We start from the raw sequence: 22,184 nt of genomic DNA on the forward strand, positions 1-22,184 counted from the left end.
GCCCGAAGTGAAGCCGGAGTGGGCCGCCAAACGATATCCCCGCCGATTCATTGCATGAAAGGTGTTACCTATAAGGTGCGTCTCCTGCAGGAAGACAACATCTGGTGAAATACGTTTTAAATACTGCAGGACCACACCACGTTTAATCCTATCCCCCAGGCCGTTAACATTCCATGACAACACAATCAAATCCCTACCCCCCATGATACGTCAAAACAATCGGTCGCCCCCCACCGAGCATCTTAAAAACAACAAAACAGTGGCGGGTTTGCCTTGCGGTGTTAACAACCAACACACCCCCCCCACCCCCCGGTCCCAACAGAACTCCCCCCTCCCTGCACCCCTGCATGAGCCCAGACAGCCCCCCCAAAGTGCAGTGTGCCTGTCGCCCCATAGCTAAGTACTAACTAGTCCCCCAGAGGAGGAGGGAAGCCCCCAGCAGACCCCACCCGACCTCCATGGGAGGGGAACATACGAAAGCAATATATGGTAAAGGAGTAATATCCCGAGCAAGGCCTATACAGTCACCCCTCAATTCTGATCCGGCGGGCCCTCCCCGCCAGCCGCGCCCCCCCCACCCCGATCTCCAGGCAAAGTATCTAACCAGTCCCCAGCCGCCTCGGGCCGGTCGAAGAAGTGCGTACGGCCATCCACCTCCACCCTCAGCTTAGCCGGAAAGAGCATTGAGTACTTGAGGTTTAGGTCCCTTAGGCGACGTTTAATACCGAGAAAGCTCTGTCGCTGCTTCTGGACCGCCGGAGTAAAGTCTGGGTAGAAGTGTACATCCATGTTGTCCAGCCTGACCGGTCCCTGTTGCCTGGAGGTCTGGAGGATGGCGTCTCTGTCCCGGAAATTAAAAATTCGGGCAATAATAGGCCGCGGCGGGGCACCGGTCTTAGGGCGGCCCCCAGGGACCCGGTGGGCACGCTCCACCGCAAAAAGCTTACTCAGCCCCCGGGGCTGGAGATGGGTCAGGATCAATTCTTCCACAAAAAGATCTGCCGCCTCCGCCTCTCGGCCCTCCGGCACACCAATAATGCGAACATTGTTCCTCCGGGCCCGACCCTCGGAATCCTCCAGTCGCCGGTCCATCAGGGCGCTCGCCTGGCCAAGCCGGCGCACCTCCTTCTGGAGGGCCACCACGTCCGTCGTGAGGCTCGTTGTGGTGTGGGCCAGGGAGTCAACTCGGTCATTCGTTTTTGACAAGTCTGCCCTCACAAGGCCCACATCCACCAGGACCGAGTCAATTTTTTGCGCCAAGGTATCGAAACGCTGGTCCACCGAGGCCTTCATCTCTGCGATGGCGCCCATGACGTCCCGGAGGGTCAGATCCACCGGTTGGGCAGGTGCCTCCGTCGGGCCCACCAGGGATGACCGCGCTGTCTCCGGAGAACCCTTCTGGAGCGTATAGCGATCCATACTATTGGCCTGGTGCGCCGTGCCACGGCGGGTTGTCTTCATCTTCGCCCGGTCGCCATCTTGTTTGGTGGACATGCTGGCCCTTACACCGTCGTGCCAAGATCTCCAAACGGGCCGCCACACCAAATCACGGGTGTCAGGGGGGGGGACGGGGGCGACCACCGGGCAGCGGGTCAACCCACCGCCGGCGGGTCCGCCGGGCACCTGGACAAGGCAACACCACCGCACCCCGCTCCGCAGCCCGACCCCGCCTGAGGCAAGGAGGGCGCAAAAGCGAAAGTGAAAGTGCGGGGTATGCGAGTCGCTCAGCCCCGCTCGCCGTTGTTATTCACTTCGTCCCCGGATCGCCCCACTACTCCAATCCGGGGGGCCGGCGAGGAGAAGGCCGCAACCTTCAATCGATGCTCCCACCGGTGTTCGGGGTCCGATTCGAGCCCAAAGAACGGGCGGCGCCTCAGCTCGGGTTCACCGACACAGTCCCCTCAACAAGGACAGGATATCGCCAGGATTAATTCAGGAGGTCGCGGAGGTCCTCGGGAGCCTCGCACCTACGCGGCCATCTTGGTTGCGCGCTAGGCTCCTCCCCCCCTTCTGTCTTTTTAAAGGTTTTTTTGAAAAGGTCTATATTCTATATTCGCAAGTCTCCCCTTGGTTGGCATTGGCTGCGAGGTAAGATTCGAGCACAAGGTCTGCGTTGAGGAAATTTTAGTGTTTAAGGGTCAATTGGTCTAATTTAGCTTTTCTGTTCTCCTTTTAGTGAGCATCTGGTCCTGATGAGAATCCCCACAACTTGAGGGATTCGAAATGCGTAGACCTCTTCGCTGTGGGCTAATCGCACAATTAACAACTCAATCACTTTCAAACTCCCACCATTAGGCTGTAAACAAGTCTTCGATAGCCCCCCCCTCTTTTCAAAAAATCGTCAAACTGTCATTGAATATTTGTCTCAAATGTCCCACAGTATGATTGAGTAGTATGGATGTATGGTATGATTGACTTTTGTATGCCAGTAGCAGTGTCGTGTGTATTTGTGTAGGCAATGTAAATATTAATGTTTTATTGTTTTTTTCTACTATTTTTGCTAATTTGTTCTGTATAAATAAAACCGTGCTTAAAAATGAGTTAATGAGGAGGAGCCTAGCGCGCAACCAAGATGGCCGCGTAGGTGCGAGGCTCCCGAGGACCTCCGCGACCTCCTGAATTAATCCTGGCGATATCCTGTCCTTGTTGAGGGGACTGTGTTGGGGAACCGGAGCTGAGGCGCCACCCGTTTTTTGGGCTCGAATCGGACCCCGAACGCCGGTGGGAGCATCGATCGAAGGTTGCGGCCTTCTCCTCGCCGGCCCCCCGGATTGGAGTAGTGGGGCGATCCGGGGACAAAGTGAATAACAGCGGCGAGCGGGGCTGGGCGACTGGCGTACCCCGCACTTTCACTTTCGCTTTTGCGCCCTCCTAGCTCTCAAGCCGGGTCGGGCTGCGGAGCGGGGTGCGGTGGTTTGGCCTTGTCCAGGAGCCCGGCTGACCCGCCAGCGGTGGGTTGACCCGCGGTTCGGTGGTCGCCCCTGCCCCCCCCCTGGCACCCGTGACTTGGTATAGCGGCCCGTTTGGGGAGCTTGGCACGACGGTGGAAGAGCCAGCATGTCCACCAAACAAGATGGCGACCGGGCGAAGGTGAAGACGACCCGCCGTGGCACGGCGCACCAGGCCAACAGTATGGACCGCTACACGCTTCAGAAGGGTTCTCCGGAGACATCGCGTGCATCCCCGGTGGGCCCGACGGAGGCATCTGCTCATCCGGTGGATCTGACCCTCCGGGACGTCATGGGCGCCATCGCAGAGATGAAGGCCTCGGTGGACCAGCGTTTCGACACCTTAGCGCAAAAAATAGACTCGGTCCTTGTGGATGTGAGCCTTGTGAGGGCAGACTTGTCCAAAACAAACGACCGAGTCGACTCCCTGGCCCACACCACAACGAGCCTCACGACAGACGTGGTGGCCCTCCAGAAGGAGGTGCGCCGGCTTGGCCAGGCGAGCGCCCTGATGGACCGGCGATTGGAGGACTCCGAGGGTCGGGCCCGGAGGAATAATGTCCGTATTGTGGGGGTGCCGGAGGGACGAGAGGCGGAGGCGGCGGATCTTTTCGTGGAAGATTTGATCCTGACCCATCTCCAGCCCCGGGGGCTGAGTAAGCTTTTTGCGGTGGAGCGTGCTCACCGGGTCCCCGGGGGCAGACCTAAGACTGGTGCCCCGCCGCGGCCGCTCATTGCCCAGATTTTTAATTTTCGGGACAGAGATGCTATCCTCCAGACCTCCAGGCAACAGGGACCGGTCAAGCTTGACAACATGGAGGTACATTTCTACCCAGACTTTACTCCGGCGGTCCAGAAGCAGCGACAGAGCTTTCTTGGTGTTAAACGTCGCCTAAGGGACCTGAACCTCAAGTACTCAATGCTCTTTCCAGCCAAGCTGAGGGTAGAGGTGGATGGTCGCACGCACTTCTTCGACCGGCCCGAGGCGGCTGGGGACTGGCTGGACACTCTGCCTGGAGATCGGGGCCGGGGGGGTGGGGGGGGCGCGGCTGGCGAGGAGGGCCCGCCGGATCAGAATTGAGGGGCGACTGAATAGGCCTTGCTCTGGACGTTGTTCCTTCACCATTTATTGATTGCGTATGTTCCCCTCCTATGGAGGTCGCGCGGGGTCTGTTGGGGGCTTCCCTCCTCCTCTGGGGGACTAGTTAGTATTTTAGCTATGGGGCGACAGGCACACTGCACTTTGGGGGGGCTGTCTGGGCTCATGCAGGGGTGCAGGGAGGGGGGAGTTCTGTTGGGACCGGGGGGTGGGGGGGTGTGTTGTTTGTTAGCACCGCAGGGCAAACCCGCTACTATGTTGTTGTTTTTAGGATGCTCGATGGGGGACGACCGATTGATTCGACGTATGATGGGGGGTAGGGATTTGACTGTGTTGTCATGGAATGTTAACGGCCTGGGGGATAGGATTAAGCGTGGTGTGGTCCTGCAGTACTTAAAACGTATTTCACCAGATGTTGTCTTCCTGCAGGAGACGCACCTTATAGGTAACTCCTTTCATGCAATGAATCGGCGGGGATATCGTTTGGTGGCCCATTCCGGCTTCACCTCGGGCTCGCGGGGGGTGGGTATTATGATCAAGAACTCGCTCCCGTTGGAGATTGATGAGGTGCGCCATGATGAGAGGGGACGCTACACGGTTCTGGTGGGAAGAATGGAGGGTAGAGTGTTTATATCAGTGTACGTCCCGCCTGGGTTACAAGCCACCACATTCGCAGACCTGGGGCGCCTCCTTCTGGACCTTCCGAGTGGCCTGCTGGTGGTTGGAGGGGACTTTAATGCGGTAGCCTCTGGGTCTATGGACCGCCATCCCCCTAGGGACCTCCCCCGGGCACAGGCGTGGCTGCCCGGCCTTCTGGACACGCTGGGCCTGGTGGATTGCTGGCGATTAAAGCATCCCGCATTGCGACAGTACACCTTCCACTCGGGTGCCCATGGTAGCCTCTCGCGGCTTGATTACATCCTTGTCCCGGCGGCCCATGCAGGGAGGGTGGGGGAGGTGCGCCATCTAGCGCGGGGTATCTCAGACCACTCCCCATTGTTGTTGCATTTCGATGTCTTCCCGAGGGGGGATGGCAGGGTGGCCCCAATCAATGCATGGTATTTGCGCGACCCTACCATTCGTGCCGATTTGATCAAATCCTTACAGCGATATTTCGACGAGAATGTGGGGTCGGTCTCTTCGGCCATCTCCCTGTGGGAGGCTTTCAAGGTAGTCCTTAGAGGGGAGGCCCTCTCCTTTATCTCCCATGCCCGGCGGCTCGAGCGGGAGGAGGTGACCCGGGTAGAGGCCGAGATTGCAGAACTGGAGGGTGACCTGGGGAGCGGGGTAACAGACGCCAAGTTGCATGTTCTACACCTAAAGCAGGCGGCCTATCGGGCCCTCGTCACGGAGGCGGCCAGGGGCCTCAGTAGAGAGCAGCAGGGGCGATTGTATGATGTGGGTGATAAGGCTGGCAAATTGATTGCGTGGTTGGATAAGAGGGAGAGAGCGAGCCGCGTGGTGCCTTTGATTGAGAGTGTTGATGGTGCGTGTGTCACCGAGCCGGAAGCCATTGTCTCCTGCTTCGCGGATTATTTCCGCGAAGTCTACTCCCCGGTTTCCCCCTGCTCGGAGGAAGATTCCCATGCCCTGCTTCGGGACATCGCACTGCCCTCCCTAACGGTGGAGGACAGGGATTCGCTGGACGCCCCTCCCACCTCGGACGAAATTGCCTTGGCTATTCGCTCGGTTGCATCCGGCAAGGCCATGGGCCCCAATGGTATTCCCATCGAGCTCTACAAGCTACGCCCGGATGTGTTGGCGCCCCACCTGCGCGCGATGTTCCTGGCGGCCCACTCGCAGGGTTCCCTCCCGCCGGACCAGCGTCTGGCCACAATTGTGGTGATCCACAAGGAGGGGAAGCCCCGTGAACGGGTCACATCCTATAGGCCGATTTCGCTTTTGAACGCGGAGCCCAAAATCCTTGCCAAGGTGTTGGCCAACCGGTTGGTTGGCGTGGTGGGCGACTTGGTCCACCAAGACCAATCTGGCTTTATACCGCACCGCAACACGGCGCTCAATCTGCGGCGCTTGCACGGGGTGCTCGCGCGTGTCCCATTTGTGCGGGAGCCGGCCATCTTGGCGTCCTTGGACGCCACCATGGCGTTTGATACGCTTGAATGGCCATACATCTGGGCGATGCTGGCGAAATTCGGGTTCGGCCCGGGTTTCATTAGCTGGGTCAAATTGCTGTATTCGGGCCCATTGGCGCAGGTGGTAGTGAATGGGCGAGTCTCGGCCCCATTCGCGCTGGGGAGGGGTACGCGACAGGGTTGCCCCCTGTCGCCTCTCCTGTTTGCCCTGGCCCTGGAGCCCCTGGCGGAGTGGCTGCGGTGGCACCCTTCTATCCGTGGTCTCCGCTGGACCCCCGAGCATGAGGACCGTGTGTCCCTCTATGCTGACGACATCCTTCTGTATCTCGCCTCCCCGCGTAAATCACTGATCGTCCTGGTTGATGTTTTGCGCTCATTCGGTCGCAACTCAGGCCTGGTCATCAACTGGGCGAAATCCTGTGTCTATGTGCTTTCCGGGGAGGCTCCGGCCCTACCACGGGACTGTCCGATCCAGATTGCCTCCCAAGGTTTTCGGTACCTGGGTATCTATATCACACTTGACCCGGAGGCCCGCTATGAGCGGAATTTGCTACCCCCCCTCCAGCGCTTGAAGGAGGACGTGGTGCGCTGGCGGCGTCTGCCGCTCTCGCCGCTCGGCCGAGCGGCTTTGTTCAAAATGATGTCCCTGCCGCGATTCCTCTACGCCCTCCAGAATACTATGGACTTGGTCCCGGCACGCTATTTCCGTGAGGTGGAGGGCCTCCAGCGGCGCCTGTTCTGGGACGGGAGGCCGCGCATTGCTCTGGCTAAATTGACGCTCCCGTGGTACGATGGGGGGGTCGCCCTCCCGGACATTAAACGGTATTACTGGGCCTCCCAACTAGCTGCAATTAATCATGGCCTTTATGGGCCCGCCTTGAACCCGGCATTTGAGATGGATAAGATGCTCCTACCCGGTGGCGATTACAATCGCGCGCTCTACTCTGGCGCGCCCGACTCCCGTTTGACGGGACCGACGCGTGTCATGGTGCGTGTCTGGCACGCGGCTAATGCAGCTATGGGGTGGAAGGACCGTTTGACCCGGGCGTCACCGCTGTATGCGTCTGAGAGGTTGGGCTCCCTGTGGACGTCGAAGGGCTTCGAGAAGTGGGACACGATCGGAATCAGCACGGTGGGAGATCTCTGGACGAGGGGGGGATTCAAAACTTTTGAGACGCTGCAGGCGGAGTTTCAGCTGCAGGGCAGTGAGTACTTTCGGTACCTACAAGTCCGCCATGCGCTGGGCTCCGTCTTCCCGGACGTCGCATCCATTCCGGAGTCTTCCCCCCTGGAGGACAGAGTGCTGGACGGCCATGTACCGGACAGCACGATCTCCCTCATATACAAAAAACTGATCAACGATAGATCGTGCCTGCTGATTAGTCTCCGCGAGGCCTGGGTTGCCGACGGGCTGGAGCTGGACGACGAGGATTGGATTTCCGCGGTGGCCTCTCCGAAAGAGGTGGCCATCCCGGCTCGCCTTCGTTTCGTCCAGCTCAAGATCCTTCACCGGGTTTACGTGACGGGGCCAAGGCTTCTGCGTATGGGTTTTGCTGGTGACGGAATGTGTAAGCGTGGCTGTGGTGCGTTGGCGACTTTCATGCATATACTGTGGGAGTGCCCGAAGGTGGAGCGATTCTGGCGTGGTGTGCATGAGGTCCTGCGTGTGGTTACGCGTGTCGCGCTGCTGCCTGAAGCGAGGAGATGCTTGCTGAATGTATGGGAACCGAATGACTATTCGGTCCCGCAGACGCGGTGGGTGACTCTGGGATACATGATAGCTAAGCGTGACATTGCTCAATTGTGGGGATCCCAGAGGCCCCCTGCGGTGTCGGCCTGGAAAGAGCATATGGATTGGTGTATGTTTCGTGAAAAGGTGGTGTATGTGGCGAGGGGTAAGCCTGGGGCGTGGGTGAAACTCTGGGGCCCCTGGAACGCCTACCGCGGGGGTATTTGTGAGCCACCACTGCTACCGGCTGCCTCGCCTGCTCCGTCTCCCTAGACGGCCCCCCTCCCTCGGCCGCGGGCGCGCGGTCCCCCAGTCCCTGATCTACTCCCATTCCCTTCCTCAGAGTTCTGCTGCTGGTTTGGATCCCCCACTTATGGAGCACGTGCTGTCACTTTGGATCGCGGGTTGCCTTGCGGGTGTGGTTTTTTGGTGTTGTTTTGTTTCAAGAAAAGGGAACCGTACTGTGGGCTTGGAGCTGTGTGGCCTGCACCATTGATTACTCCTGTTTCACTGCTCTGCACTGCCGAGAGACTTTTACTGTATGTATGCAATATGCTTTTGTCATTCTAGCGGCCGGCCGGGTGGTTGTAGGCCCATACCTGTAACTTTTACAACCTGCAATAAACGGTTTCAAAAAAAAAAAAAAAAAAAAAAAAAAAAATGAGTTAATGAAGCACTGAACCCCAAAAAAATTGTTGATTAAAATCAAACGGAAAAAGTGGTTTATAGTGGTACTGTTTTGTTCAGTCCATGATCCGAAGTATCTTTTTCATATCTAGTGCAGCATTGGCAGTACTTTTGTTGTGTTAACTATATATTGACTTGGCCTTGCTGCCTTTCAAGTCAAAACCCAAGGTTGTTCCTAATGTTTCCCTGGACCTGGAGCAGCATTGGGACAAGTGCCGGACCTCCAGCAGCTTCCGGCGCCGCTCCCTCAAGGCTTTCGGGCCATGGCTCGACAGTCCCGGCAGGACCGGGAGTCATGGTAAGTCTCCAGACAGTAAAGGCAAACATCATGGGGGTCCGCCACCGACATGTTACGACGGCAGGCCCCACAAGACTTAAAGCCAGGCATCCCTATGTGCACCAGGAGAACAAGGGGAGACAAAAGTCTCAGAAAGGTAGTCAAAAAGTGACTAAGGTACCTGCTCTATTCGGATCTGCGCTTGCTGGCACGGAAAAAGAAAGAACTGACATCAGCGCGCATGGGTGGTGCCTAAGTAGTCTTCGTGAACGGGTCACATCCTATAGGCCGATTTCGCTTTTGAACGCGGAGCCCAAAATCCTTGCCAAGGTGTTGGCCAACCGGTTGGTTGGCGTGGTGGGCGACTTGGTCCACCAAGACCAATCTGGCTTTATACCGCACCGCAACACGGCGCTCAATCTGCGGCGCTTGCACGGGGTGCTCGTGCGTGTCCCATTTGTGCGTGAGCCGGCCATCTTGGCGTCCTTGGACGCCACCATGGCGTTTGATACGCTTGAATGGCCATACATCTGGGCGATGCTGGCGAAATTCGGGTTCGGCCCGGGTTTCATTAGCTGGGTCAAATTGCTGTATTCGGGCCCATTGGCGCAGGTGGTAGTGAATGGGCGAGTCTCGGCCCCATTCGCGCTGGGGAGGGGTACGCGACAGGGTTGCCCCCTGTCGCCTCTCCTGTTTGCCCTGGCCCTGGAGCCCCTGGCGGAGTGGCTGCGGTGGCACCCTTCTATCCGTGGTCTCCGCTGGACCCCCGAGCATGAGGACCGTGTGTCCCTCTATGCTGACGACATCCTTCTGTATCTCGCCTCCCCGCGTAAATCACTGATCGTCCTGGTTGATGTTTTGCGCTCATTCGGTCGCAACTCAGGCCTGGTCATCAACTGGGCGAAATCCTGTGTCTATGTGCTTTCCGGGGAGGCTCCGGCCCTACCACGGGACTGTCCGATCCAGATTGCCTCCCAAGGTTTTCGGTACCTGGGTATCTATATCACACTTGACCCGGAGGCCCGCTATGAGCGGAATTTGCTACCCCCCCTCCAGCGCTTGAAGGAGGACGTGGTGCGCTGGCGGCGTCTGCCGCTCTCGCCGCTCGGCCGAGCGGCTTTGTTCAAAATGATGTCCCTGCCGCGATTCCTCTACGCCCTCCAGAATACTATGGACTTGGTCCCGGCACGCTATTTCCGTGAGGTGGAGGGCCTCCAGCGGCGCCTGTTCTGGGACGGGAGGCCGCGCATTGCTCTGGCTAAATTGACGCTCCCGTGGTACGATGGGGGGGTCGCCCTCCCGGACATTAAACGGTATTACTGGGCCTCCCAACTAGCTGCAATTAATCATGGCCTTTATGGGCCCGCCTTGAACCCGGCATTTGAGATGGATAAGATGCTCCTACCCGGTGGCGATTACAATCGCGCGCTCTACTCTGGCGCGCCCGACTCCCGTTTGACGGGACCGACGCGTGTCATGGTGCGTGTCTGGCACGCGGCTAATGCAGCTATGGGGTGGAAGGACCGTTTGACCCGGGCGTCACCGCTGTATGCGTCTGAGAGGTTGGGCTCCCTGTGGACGTCGAAGGGCTTCGAGAAGTGGGACACGATCGGAATCAGCACGGTGGGAGATCTCTGGACGAGGGGGGGATTCAAAACTTTTGAGACGCTGCAGGCGGAGTTTCAGCTGCAGGGCAGTGAGTACTTTCGGTACCTACAAGTCCGCCATGCGCTGGGCTCCGTCTTCCCGGACGTCGCATCCATTCCGGAGTCTTCCCCCCTGGAGGACAGAGTGCTGGACGGCCATGTACCGGACAGCACGATCTCCCTCATATACAAAAAACTGATCAACGATAGATCGTGCCTGCTGATTAGTCTCCGCGAGGCCTGGGTTGCCGACGGGCTGGAGCTGGACGACGAGGATTGGATTTCCGCGGTGGCCTCTCCGAAAGAGGTGGCCATCCCGGCTCGCCTTCGTTTCGTCCAGCTCAAGATCCTTCACCGGGTTTACGTGACGGGGCCAAGGCTTCTGCGTATGGGTTTTGCTGGTGACGGAATGTGTAAGCGTGGCTGTGGTGCGTTGGCGACTTTCATGCATATACTGTGGGAGTGCCCGAAGGTGGAGCGATTCTGGCGTGGTGTGCATGAGGTCCTGCGTGTGGTTACGCGTGTCGCGCTGCTGCCTGAAGCGAGGAGATGCTTGCTGAATGTATGGGAACCGAATGACTATTCGGTCCCGCAGACGCGGTGGGTGACTCTGGGATACATGATAGCTAAGCGTGACATTGCTCAATTGTGGGGATCCCAGAGGCCCCCTGCGGTGTCGGCCTGGAAAGAGCATATGGATTGGTGTATGTTTCGTGAAAAGGTGGTGTATGTGGCGAGGGGTAAGCCTGGGGCGTGGGTGAAACTCTGGGGCCCCTGGAACGCCTACCGCGGGGGTATTTGTGAGCCACCACTGCTACCGGCTGCCTCGCCTGCTCCGTCTCCCTAGACGGCCCCCCTCCCTCGGCCGCGGGCGCGCGGTCCCCCAGTCCCTGATCTACTCCCATTCCCTTCCTCAGAGTTCTGCTGCTGGTTTGGATCCCCCACTTATGGAGCACGTGCTGTCACTTTGGATCGCGGGTTGCCTTGCGGGTGTGGTTTTTTGGTGTTGTTTTGTTTCAAGAAAAGGGAACCGTACTGTGGGCTTGGAGCTGTGTGGCCTGCACCATTGATTACTCCTGTTTCACTGCTCTGCACTGCCGAGAGACTTTTACTGTATGTATGCAATATGCTTTTGTCATTCTAGCGGCCGGCCGGGTGGTTGTAGGCCCATACCTGTAACTTTTACAACCTGCAATAAACGGTTTCAAAAAAAAAAAAAAAAAAAAAAAAATGAGTTAATGAAGCACTGAACCCCAAAAAAATTGTTGATTAAAATCAAACGGAAAAAGTGGTTTATAGTGGTACTGTTTTGTTCAGTCCATGATCCGAAGTATCTTTTTCATATCTAGTGCAGCATTGGCAGTACTTTTGTTGTGTTAACTATATATTGACTTGGCCTTGCTGCCTTTCAAGTCAAAACCCAAGGTTGTTCCTAATGTTTCCCTGGACCTGGAGCAGCATTGGGACAAGTGCCGGACCTCCAGCAGCTTCCGGCGCCGCTCCCTCAAGGCTTTCGGGCCATGGCTCGACAGTCCCGGCAGGACCGGGAGTCATGGTAAGTCTCCAGACAGTAAAGGCAAACATCATGGGGGTCCGCCACCGACATGTTACGACGGCAGGCCCCACAAGACTTAAAGCCAGGCATCCCTATGTGCACCAGGAGAACAAGGGGAGACAAAAGTCTCAGAAAGGTAGTCAAAAAGTGACTAAGGTACCTGCTCTATTCGGATCTGCGCTTGCTGGCACGGAAAAAGAAAGAACTGACATCAGCGCGCATGGGTGGTGCCTAAGTAGTCTTCGTGACGTCATCTCGGCGCTTGCGACGCCAGTGACGGATGCGGAGCTGCACGACGCCACCTACTGACGCGCAGGAGTACTGCTACAGAAAAATTTCCGGATCCAGTCTGAAGCCTGGGGATATTCTAAGGTAAGGAATCTATCACTAACGTGTCTCTCTCAGCTAACGTAGAAGCTCAGTGTCTGCTCCGTTTTTAAGCAACGTAGCCACTCCTTACTGGAAGGATGTGTCAGAAAAGGGATGGACTGGTCAACACGAAACAGCAATACCGCCTTAGGCAGAAATGAGGCCTGTGCACAAAGCACCAACTTGTCTGTAAGAGAGGTGAAAGGAGGATGGACAGAAAGGGCTTGCAGTTTGCTCACCCGCTCAGCAGGGGTGACAGCGATGAGAGAGACCATCTTCAAAGTAAGAAGCTTAAGCAAACAGCTTTGTATGAGCTCAGATGGTGACCCATTATATACGTAAGAACCAATTTAGAGTCCCAGGGGATCATGATAAATGGAGAAACAGGAAACATTTAAGACAGCCTTTTCAAAAAGAGCATCAGCAGGAAGGCAGTTCTTCTTCGGTCCTCTTCTCCAGTCCGTTGAGATATGACTTCTGAGTGACAGGGGTGCTCTTTTGATGCACTAAAATGCATTGAAGGTGGACGCAGTCAGTAGCAAATGGGCTACTAGATTCCTGCCCTACTAAGGACCACTTCCTGTGAAGTGTGGCATGTGGCTGTCCCAGGATGCACCATTCTGCCCACTTACAATATTGCAGGACCTCTCTTTTGGTGTCCAGAGCTCCCTAGCCCAACACAGAGGTGTGGCTACCAAGGGAATACACATCCCCGGAAATAAGTTTGCAACTGGTTCCCCCTTCCTCTCCTGACTGCCAGCCTGTATAATTAAACAATAGAGCTGCCCCTCTCCCAAGTGTTCCCCATTGCTTCTTCAAAGGAGGCTTCACCTTTGAAGCCTGCCTTTTGGGCCAACAACCGTGCGGCTTTCTGCCAGGTAGAGGTAACACCACCGGTGTTTCAGAGGGGATCATGATTCTGCTAAACATTGCGTTCAGGAACATTGTTAGATCTGTACCTGGTATAGAAAACGATGATGCAGACTGTCTAGTGTCCTGGACCGGTACTGGGTTGAATGGAGCCGCTAGCGCTGGGTCATCTAAGTTTTGCTCGGTTGGTTCTTGATTTGAGGACAGGTGAGGTTAAGGCGTAGGTTGTGGCGACTTGATTCTCGATGCATTAGGACAGGATTTGTGCCTTCTCTTCTTCTTGTGCTTCTTCCTAGAAGATTTTGAAGAAGGTGGAGGCTCCAGGGACTTCTTATGGAGCCAACGCCACTCATCCCACGCTGTGGCCATAAACATCTTAGTCTCTCTTTCTTTGGTTTATCTTCTGGCACGACGTACAGGCACCAACGTTGTGATCAGATCCTAGGCACCAAAGGCAGACGTGATAAGGATCAGTTATTGACATTTGGCCATCGCAATCTCAACATGGTTTGAAACCGGACCTGCTTAGGCAGCAATAGTCTGATGGAAACTGCACCTAGGTAAGATATTTTGAAGAACAGTCGGCAACATCAAAATCAGTTTAGAGAATGTGGAAAGCTTCGGAAAGCATTGACAGCGCGGAAAAAAGGGAATAGACGTCATCTCGCCGAAGGGACGAGCTTTATGGTGCCAGTGACATGATGATGAAGCTCGGTGCAGTGCCAAACTGGAGGCAGCAACTCCTTACGGCATGGGAAAGCTACTGAAGAGTTTCCCGATCCGGACTAGGGCCTGGGCTATTCAAAAGGTGAGGAATCTACAAGCAGAAGTCTCCATCAGAATTATCAGATCATTGAGCTATCCCTCCAGTTAATTTTTTTTTTTTTTTTATTGTCAGGACAAGAGGTCAATACCTTTCAACATAAATAGCAAATAACAACATAACAGATCGAATTTAAATTAGATCATGGACCGTGGGAATACAGAATTCACAATTAAACAGTAAGCTTATTATACTTATTTACAAATAGCAGGTACATGTTACAGTAAGAGAAAACAGGAAAAAAAAAAAGGAAGAAGGGGAAGGGGAGAAAAGGCTCACATAAAAGATGATCCCCAAATTCTTTCTAGCTTCTGCAGTGATTTAGCACCTCTAATCTTAGCGAGGGATGACTCCATAATATATGTTTCTTTGGCGAGTATCCACCATTCCATAACGTGAGGTGGATTGCTTGATATCCATGTTCTAGCTATGATCAGTCTAGCACATCCCATTAAAATATTTATAAGATCTAACCCTCCAGTTAATATCAATACCTAAATTAATGAAAAATGGCTACAAAGTGACAGCCTTAAATGAAATAGTCAAAACAATAATCCAGCAAGACAAGAAAATAAGGTTGATGAATGTTCTTATTTTTCTGCTCTTCCCGAGAACTAATAAACACGAGTAACTAAAAAACTCATGGAGATCACTACGAGTGAGCCCAGATGCTCTTCTAATTTCCACTTTTAAAAAAATGTTTCATTAGGTTTTAAATTTTTTCCACCTTTGTATCCTTCACAAACAGATCATATTTTGGCACCACCAATTCCCCTCAAAGATCAAAATGTTGTGGTAAGAGTACTCCAGCAGAACAGATCTCAGGTCTGGACAGGGCAGTTTAAATCCACAATTCCAGTACTTCTAAAAAGAGACAAGTTTGATTTCAATAAAAATATTAAACGGAAAAAAAAATCCACAATTCCAGCAGTGGAAACAGCTTACCTTCCTGCAACATGTACATACCACTATTTAGCCTTCTGCAGGTTGATAGAAACCTGGGTTTGTAACCAATCAAGCCTGATCACTTGTGGTCTGAAAGTGGAGTGTGGAGTTAGTACATAAGTTACTTACCTTTGGCAATGCCTTATCTAGTAGAGACTCAATCTAGCTGCAGATTCCTTACCTTAAAATTATTCCAGGTGTCGGACTGAATCCGAAAATATTTTGCAAGCAGTACCCCTGCGTGCCGATAGGTGATGTTGTTCGGCTCCGCGTGGCGTCGTCTGCACCAGAAGTCACGTTTGCATTGCCTATGTAGGCGCCACCAAGTCAGTTACTTTTTACGACTTTCCACACCAAAAGCACAGAGCCACGAAGTACACTGACCAGAGGTATGGAAAACTAAGGCCCTAAAAAGGGGAAAAACCCTGCGAAATCCTTTCGCAGAGCGGGGAGAATGGGTGGGTCGGTAAGGAATCTGCGGCTAGAGAGTCTCCACCAAATAAGGCGTAAGTAACTTGTTCATCTGATAGAGACTTCTAGCTGCAGACTCCTTACCTTAAGACTAGATGCCCATGCAATACCTCCCCAGAAGTGGGTCTGCAGACTAATTTCACATGAGAAAGTCCTTCAGGATTGAAACGGCAAAGTGCCCATCACTAACAAACCTGACTATCCAGACAGTAGTAATTGGTAAACATATGCAAGGAAGCCCACGTTGCTGCCTGGTAGATGTCAGGGACCGGAACTACGGGTGCTAACAAAGTAGTGGCAGCTTTAGCCTTAGCTCTGGTGGAATGAGAATGCAAACCCTCAGGGAGTTTCTTATTAGCCAATGCGTAGCGGATTTTAATGCAGAGTACGATCCATTGTGAGATAGTCCTCTACTGCACTGCCTTTCCTTTTTTAGCTTTGACATACCCCACAAAGAGTTGATTGTCCACCCAAAACTCTTTGTGCGTTCAAGGTAAAATGACAATGCTCTTTTTGAGTCCAGACAGAGAAGTCACTCCTCTTCCTTAAAGGGATGAGGCGGAGCGCAAAAAGAAGGCAGACTGATGGTTTGGCCTGTGTGAAATGGAGTGACCACTTTTGGGAGAAAGGAACCTCTCGTACAAAGCACCAGTTTATCTGGGTAGATGTTAAGATAAGTAGGCCTGGGTGACAAAGCCTGAAGCTCACTGACCCTCTGGGCAGATGTTATTCCCACCAGGAAGTCAGTCTTGATGGTAAGGAGCCTGACAGGATAATTATGCAAGGGCTCAAAGGGAGAGCGAAACAAGAACGTCAGGACCAGATTAAGGTCCCACTGAGGAATAACAAAAGGAATTAGAGGTAACATATCTTGCAAACCTTTCAAAAAGCTATGTACAATAGGGTATTGGAAAAGAGAAGGTTGGTCACGTAACCAAAGAAAAGCAGAGATTGCACAACGTTATCCCTTAACAGTGCCCAGAGCAGAGCCCTGATGGGCAAGGGAAAGTAAGAACAGGATAACCTGAGAAAGGGGGACGGAAAGGAGCAATGTGACTTTCTATACACCAAGACACAAATTCTGCCTAGCGGCAGACATAAACCGTCTTGGTAGAGGGACTCCTGACTGCCAAGATAACATACAGACTTCGGGCAGAAGGTCGAAAGCTGTCAACTGTCGCTGCTCAATCTCTATGAAACAAAGCAGAGCCTTGACAGATTCAGGTGGAAAACCCTACCTTGCTGCAACAAAAGCTCCTCCAGAAGGGGCACCCCGATCGTAGGACTGATGGCCAACGGCTCGGTATACTAGAATCTCTCCGTGCCCACTACGGAGCAACAAGGATGACTTGGGCCCAGACTTTCATGATCTTCTTTAGAACTCTGGGCAGGAGTGGTATGGGTGGAAAGGCGGACACTAGGCCTCAGCTCCACTCGAGACAAAAAGCATCTCAGAGGGAGAGCTGCCTTGGAAACTCCAGTGTGCATAACTGCTGACATTGCAGGTTTTCGGCAGTGGCGAATAGATCTAACCAAGGCTCTCCCACTGCTGAAAGAGACCTTGCACCACCTCTGAATGGACACGCCATTCGTGATCCGCTAGGTATCTGCATCTGAGTTTGTCCGCTCTGGCGTTCAGAGAACCTGCCAAATGTTGAACCACGGGGATATGCCCTGCTGTTCAAGCCATGTCCAGAAACACAGAGCCTCTTGACAAAGGGTCCACGACCCCACCCCACCCTGCTTGTTGCAGTACCACATGACGATGGAGTTGTCCATGAACTCTTGCACTAGCCTTCCCTGGATGGAGATTAGAAAGTCTTTCAATGCCAATCGGATCACTTGGTGCTCCAATAGGTTGATGTGGAGTCCGCCGAATGCCAGAGTCCTATGATCTCCACTTCATCCCATGTGTGGCGCATCTGTCACTAATGTCAGATCTGGTTGGGGGAGCGAGAGGGATCTGCTACTGACCCAATCGCGGTTCGGAAGCCACCACTGCAGGTCCTTTGCAGTTCCCTCAGAATTCTGGACGATTTCATAGAAATTCCCCTGATGCTGCGTCCACTGAAAATTCAGGTCCCAAAATCATGTGTCACACACAGGAGGCTGAAAACCGTGAGGCTCAGCAGCCTGAGAGTCAGTCTCACTGAAGTATAGGCTAGAGTCTGAAACATCGGTATCATAGCTTGAATATCCTGGACTCGCCGCTCAGGAGGATAGACCTGTGTCCAGAACAGCTCAGATGAAAGGGAGCATCTGAGAGGGAGTCATGTGTGACTTCGACACGTTGATAGTGAACCCCAGCAAATGCAGGAGGTCTGCCGTGGTCTGGTGGAGGGAGATGACAGCCTGGGCGAGCCCGCCTTTAACATCCAGTCCTCAAGAAAGGGAAAATCGGCACCACTGATCTCAACAGATGAGCTGCAACCACCAACATTACCTTGGTGAACACCCGTGGGACGTTGGTGAGGCCAAAGGGGAGCACACAAACTAAAAATGTTCGTGTTCCACCATGAACCGCAGTTAACGCCTGTGGACAGCCAGGAGATGAATGTGGAAGTATGCGTCCTGCAAGTCCAACACTACTATCCAGTCTCCAGGGACTAGGGTAGGTAGGACTTGAGCAAGAGGTAGCATCCTGAATTCCTCATTTTTGAGGAAGAAATTGAGAGTGCGCAGGTCGAGGATAGGACAAAGGCCTCTATACTTCTTGGGCACCAGAAAGTAGCAGGAATAACAGACATTACCCACTTCTGACGTCTGCACTCTTTCTACAGCTCCTTTGGCCTAAAGAGCTGTCACTTCCTAGCAGAGAGGAGATGGGTGGTCCTCCGTCAGCCTGTCGTAAGTAGGTAGCATGTATGGAGGGGTAGTCTTGAAGGGGAGGGAGTAGCCCGTGGAGACAATCTGCAAAACCCACCTGTCCGATGTAATGGACAGCGGGGCAGGTGATGGCGATTCCTGGTGTCCATGATGGTAAACAGGCAAACTAGGAGGGTTTGAAGGCTGCGGCTGCTCGGGGGTTGGTGGCCTGACCGGACTGCTGGCCACCCAACACATGAGGCCGGTAGGCACCGCGTCCCCTGTCACGCAGAGGCTGAAAAGCTTGTGTGCCGCGGTGGCTGGGCGGGTAAGGAAGCAGCTGTACAAGCTTATCTGTAGCCACGAAAGGTGGATTGTGGGTGACGAGGGGCCACAGAAAGGCCCAAGGCTATGGCTGTAGCTCTGCTGTCTTTAAAACGCTCAGCGCAGAATCCGCCTTGCCTCCTAAGAGATGTGAGCCAACATAGGGCATGTCCATGAGTGAGGACTGGATATCGCCGGAAAAGTAAGTGTTCCTCAACCACGCAAGGCGTTGCAGGGCCACCGTCGACAAAACCTAGTGAGTCGATGGTGTCTAGTGCACAGCGAATGGTGAACTTAGCTGCATCCCTTCCATAGGCAACAGCCTAGAGGAGCACAGCCCAGGTCTTTTTATAGGACTGTTGACAGCAACTATGCAACCATAACCCACAGAGCATGGGAATAGTGCACCAAAATGAGTTCACAGACAGCAATACCTGGCTCATGGAAGAAAACATTTCCTTGCCTAAGTTGTCCACCATCTTAGATTCCTGATCTGACAGGGCAGTAGGGAATGCACCAGAATTTACGTGCAATGTGGAGGCCTGGAACACCAAGCTCTCCATAGTGGGGTGTTGGGTATGGAAGTTTGAGTTTCCTGGAGCAGGGCGGTGGCGACGGCCAATAGTCCTGTTCACAGGAGACCCTGTGCTGGGCTTGGACCAAGTCCTAGGCAGAACTTGTGTAAGTGCCTCATTAAAAGGGAAAAGCGGTTCTGATGGGGACCCTCCTGGTTAAAGTACTTCTGTCAAACATTAGTGTTGACTGCCACCAATGGCAACTTAAGGTCCAGGACCTCAGCTGCCTTCCGCACCACCACAGCAAAGGAAGCTCCTTCCTCTGTAACCATGGTAGGGGGAGAAAGCATGCCAGTATCTGGAGAAGTATCCAGTCCACTGACTTCACCCAGATCCTCCCACCAATCCATTTGATCTTTATAAGGCTGATAATCCTTCGGGTCCAGCGACCCCTCCTATTCCTCCCCAAATCCTAGCTCATAAGGATAGGGCTTAGGCTCCTGCCCGGAAGGCATGGCTCCAGTGGGTGCTGGTGCCGGTGTCGGACAACGCCCCTCCGGATCAGTGTTGCAGTCGGGGATGAGGATTGTGGCACTGGTGGCCACCAGCGGTGCCAGAAGTGCCGGCCTCAGGATCGGCATCAGTGCACGGAGAGGCAGATGGGGCAGGCCTTTTGGTCATGGTCCTGCTCAAGTCCCCAGAGGCATATAAGGTGTGGGTCTGTCACTGACATCTGTTGGTCACAGGCGCCGCATGGTTTGAAGTCAGCCTTCTTTGATGACATTTCTGCCACCCCAGGAGGTAAACTTCAAAAGACTGACAAAACATTGAAAAAAACCTAGTAAAAAATGATAAAGGGATAGCTCCTCCTGGATCTAAGCTGGTTGGCGTGGAAAGAAAATAAATTACATCAGCGCGCCTGGGTGGCACCTAAATTGGCACTATGCACGTCACTTCCAGTGTGGATGATGCCAGCAATGCGACGCGGAGCTGAATGACGCCACCTTCCGGCACACAAGGACACTGCTCATGAAAAGTTTGTGGATTCAGTCAGGCGCCTGGGGATAATTCAAAGGTAAGGAATCTGCGGATAGAAGTCTCTAGCAGATAAGCCTAAAGAGGGTTGATGAATACAACACATAACATACGTACAAGAATCTGACTTATTTCGCCGCTGTGATTTCTACATGTCCAGTTTAATGTTCTGGAGCCTGCTGGATCTTCCCATGTGTACAACGTTGCTTTGCCAGGAAGAAGTTTGTCCTCCTTTTCGACAGAAGAGCTGAAAACCAAAGGAGTAGCAGAATTAGTTTAATAGTAGCTTCACACAAAAGACAAGGTAGAATGCCTGCTAAACATCAAAGTTCTCAACTGAAAGGAACAATTACCTGCTTCTATCAGTGAACACATTGAACTAAGTGAACAAGTTACTTACCTTCGGTAACGATATATCTGTAAGAGACATTAGTTAGTGATAGATTCCTTATCTTAGAATTACCCCCCAGGCGTCAGACTGGATCCGGAAAGTTTTTATCAGCAGTACCCCTGCGCGTCGGTAGGCATCGTCGTGCGGTTCCGCGTACGTCGATGGCGTCGTAGTCGCCGAGATGACGTCGCTGGAGCTACTTAGACGCGCCCACGCGCGCTGACGTCAGTTCTGTATACGACTTTCCGCACCAGGAACGCAGAGCCATGCAAGATACTGACCACTGGTGCATTGAAACTAGGGCCCTGAAAGGGATGACCTTAACCCTAGAAATCAGTTCGCAGAACGGGGAGGATGGGTGGGGCGGTAAGGAATCTATCACTAATTAATGTCTCTTACAGATATATCATTACCGAAGGTAAGTAACTTGTTCATCTGAAAGAGACACGTTAGTGATGGATTCCTTACCTTAGAATAGATACCCCAGCAATACCAACCCTGATGGTGGGTATGCGAACCAAGATCAAACCAGAAAGTCACGGAGGACAGAACGGCCAAAGAAGCCGTCTCTCCAGACCTGACTGTCAAGGCAATAATGCTTAGTAAAAGTGTACAGCGAGGCCCACGTGGCTCCCTGATAGATGTCATGCAGTGGGACACCACGTCCCAAAGCAGTAGTAGCCGCTGTCGCCCTGGTAGAATGGGTGCGCAGCCCCACCGGAGGTTCCTTTTTAGCCAGAGAATAACAGACTTTGATACACAAGACGACCCAGCGGGAGATAGTCCTCTTGTGTACAGCCCGGTATTTCTAGGCACCTACGTAGCCAACAAAGAGCTGGTCATCCACCCGGAACTGCTGTGTGCGATTCAGGTAAAAGAAGAGCGCACGTTTTGGGTCCAGATGGTGGAGCCTCTCTTCCTCTCTGGAAGGGTGAGGAGGCGGAAAGAAAGTGAGGAAGGTGATAGTTTGCCCTATGTGGAAGGGAGTAACGACCTTTGGCAAGAAGGAAGGACGAGTGCAGAGCACAACCTTGTCCGGATGAAACGACAGAAAAGGAGGTTTACAGGAAAGAGCCAGGAGCTCACTCATGCGCCTAGCGGAGGTGATGGCAACCAGGAAAGCAATCTTCATAGTTAATAAACGAAGAGGACAGTTGTGAAGCGGCTCAAAAGGAGCGCACATCAAATAAGTAAGAACCAGATTCAAGTCCCACTGTGGCATCACAAACGGAATAGCAGGGAAAAGGTGAGTAATGCCTTTGAGAAATCTATTTACGACAGGAGACTTGAAAAGAGAGGGCTGATCAGGAAGCCAGATAGAGGCCGAAATTGCAGAAAGATAGCCCTTAATAGTGCCCAGAGCAGAGCCCTGCCGGGCCAAAGAAAAACAAAACAAAGGACTTCTGAAAGAGGGGTAGAAAGGGGGTCCACAATCTTTGCTGTGCACCATGCCACAAATTTGTTCCACCTGTAGGCGTATACCGATTTAGTGGAGGGACGCCTAGCTGCCAGAATGATATCACAGACTTCAGGAGGCAAGTCAAATGGAATCAACTGCCACCGCTCAATCTCCACGCAAGGAGGAGCAGACTGGACAGGTTT

At 53.4% G+C, this 22,184-nt stretch overlaps 1 protein-coding gene across 3 annotated transcripts in view; it reads right to left on the reverse strand.

Moving 5' to 3' along the window:
* The window catches only part of VPS13A (vacuolar protein sorting 13 homolog A), a 2,314,464-nt gene that overhangs the window by 807,268 nt on the left and 1,485,012 nt on the right, over positions 1-22,184 (reverse strand). For all 3 annotated transcript variants that reach the window (XM_085633365.1, XM_085633382.1, XM_085633374.1), the window contains one exon: positions 20,309-20,438. In XM_085633365.1, the coding sequence (XP_085489491.1) occupies positions 20,309-20,438 (130 nt within the window). The remainder of the gene's footprint in view (positions 1-20,308; positions 20,439-22,184) is intronic.

This window comes from Triturus cristatus, chromosome 2_1 (genome assembly GCF_964204655.1).
Source record: "Triturus cristatus chromosome 2_1, aTriCri1.1, whole genome shotgun sequence".
Lineage (NCBI taxonomy): Eukaryota > Metazoa > Chordata > Amphibia > Caudata > Salamandridae > Triturus > Triturus cristatus.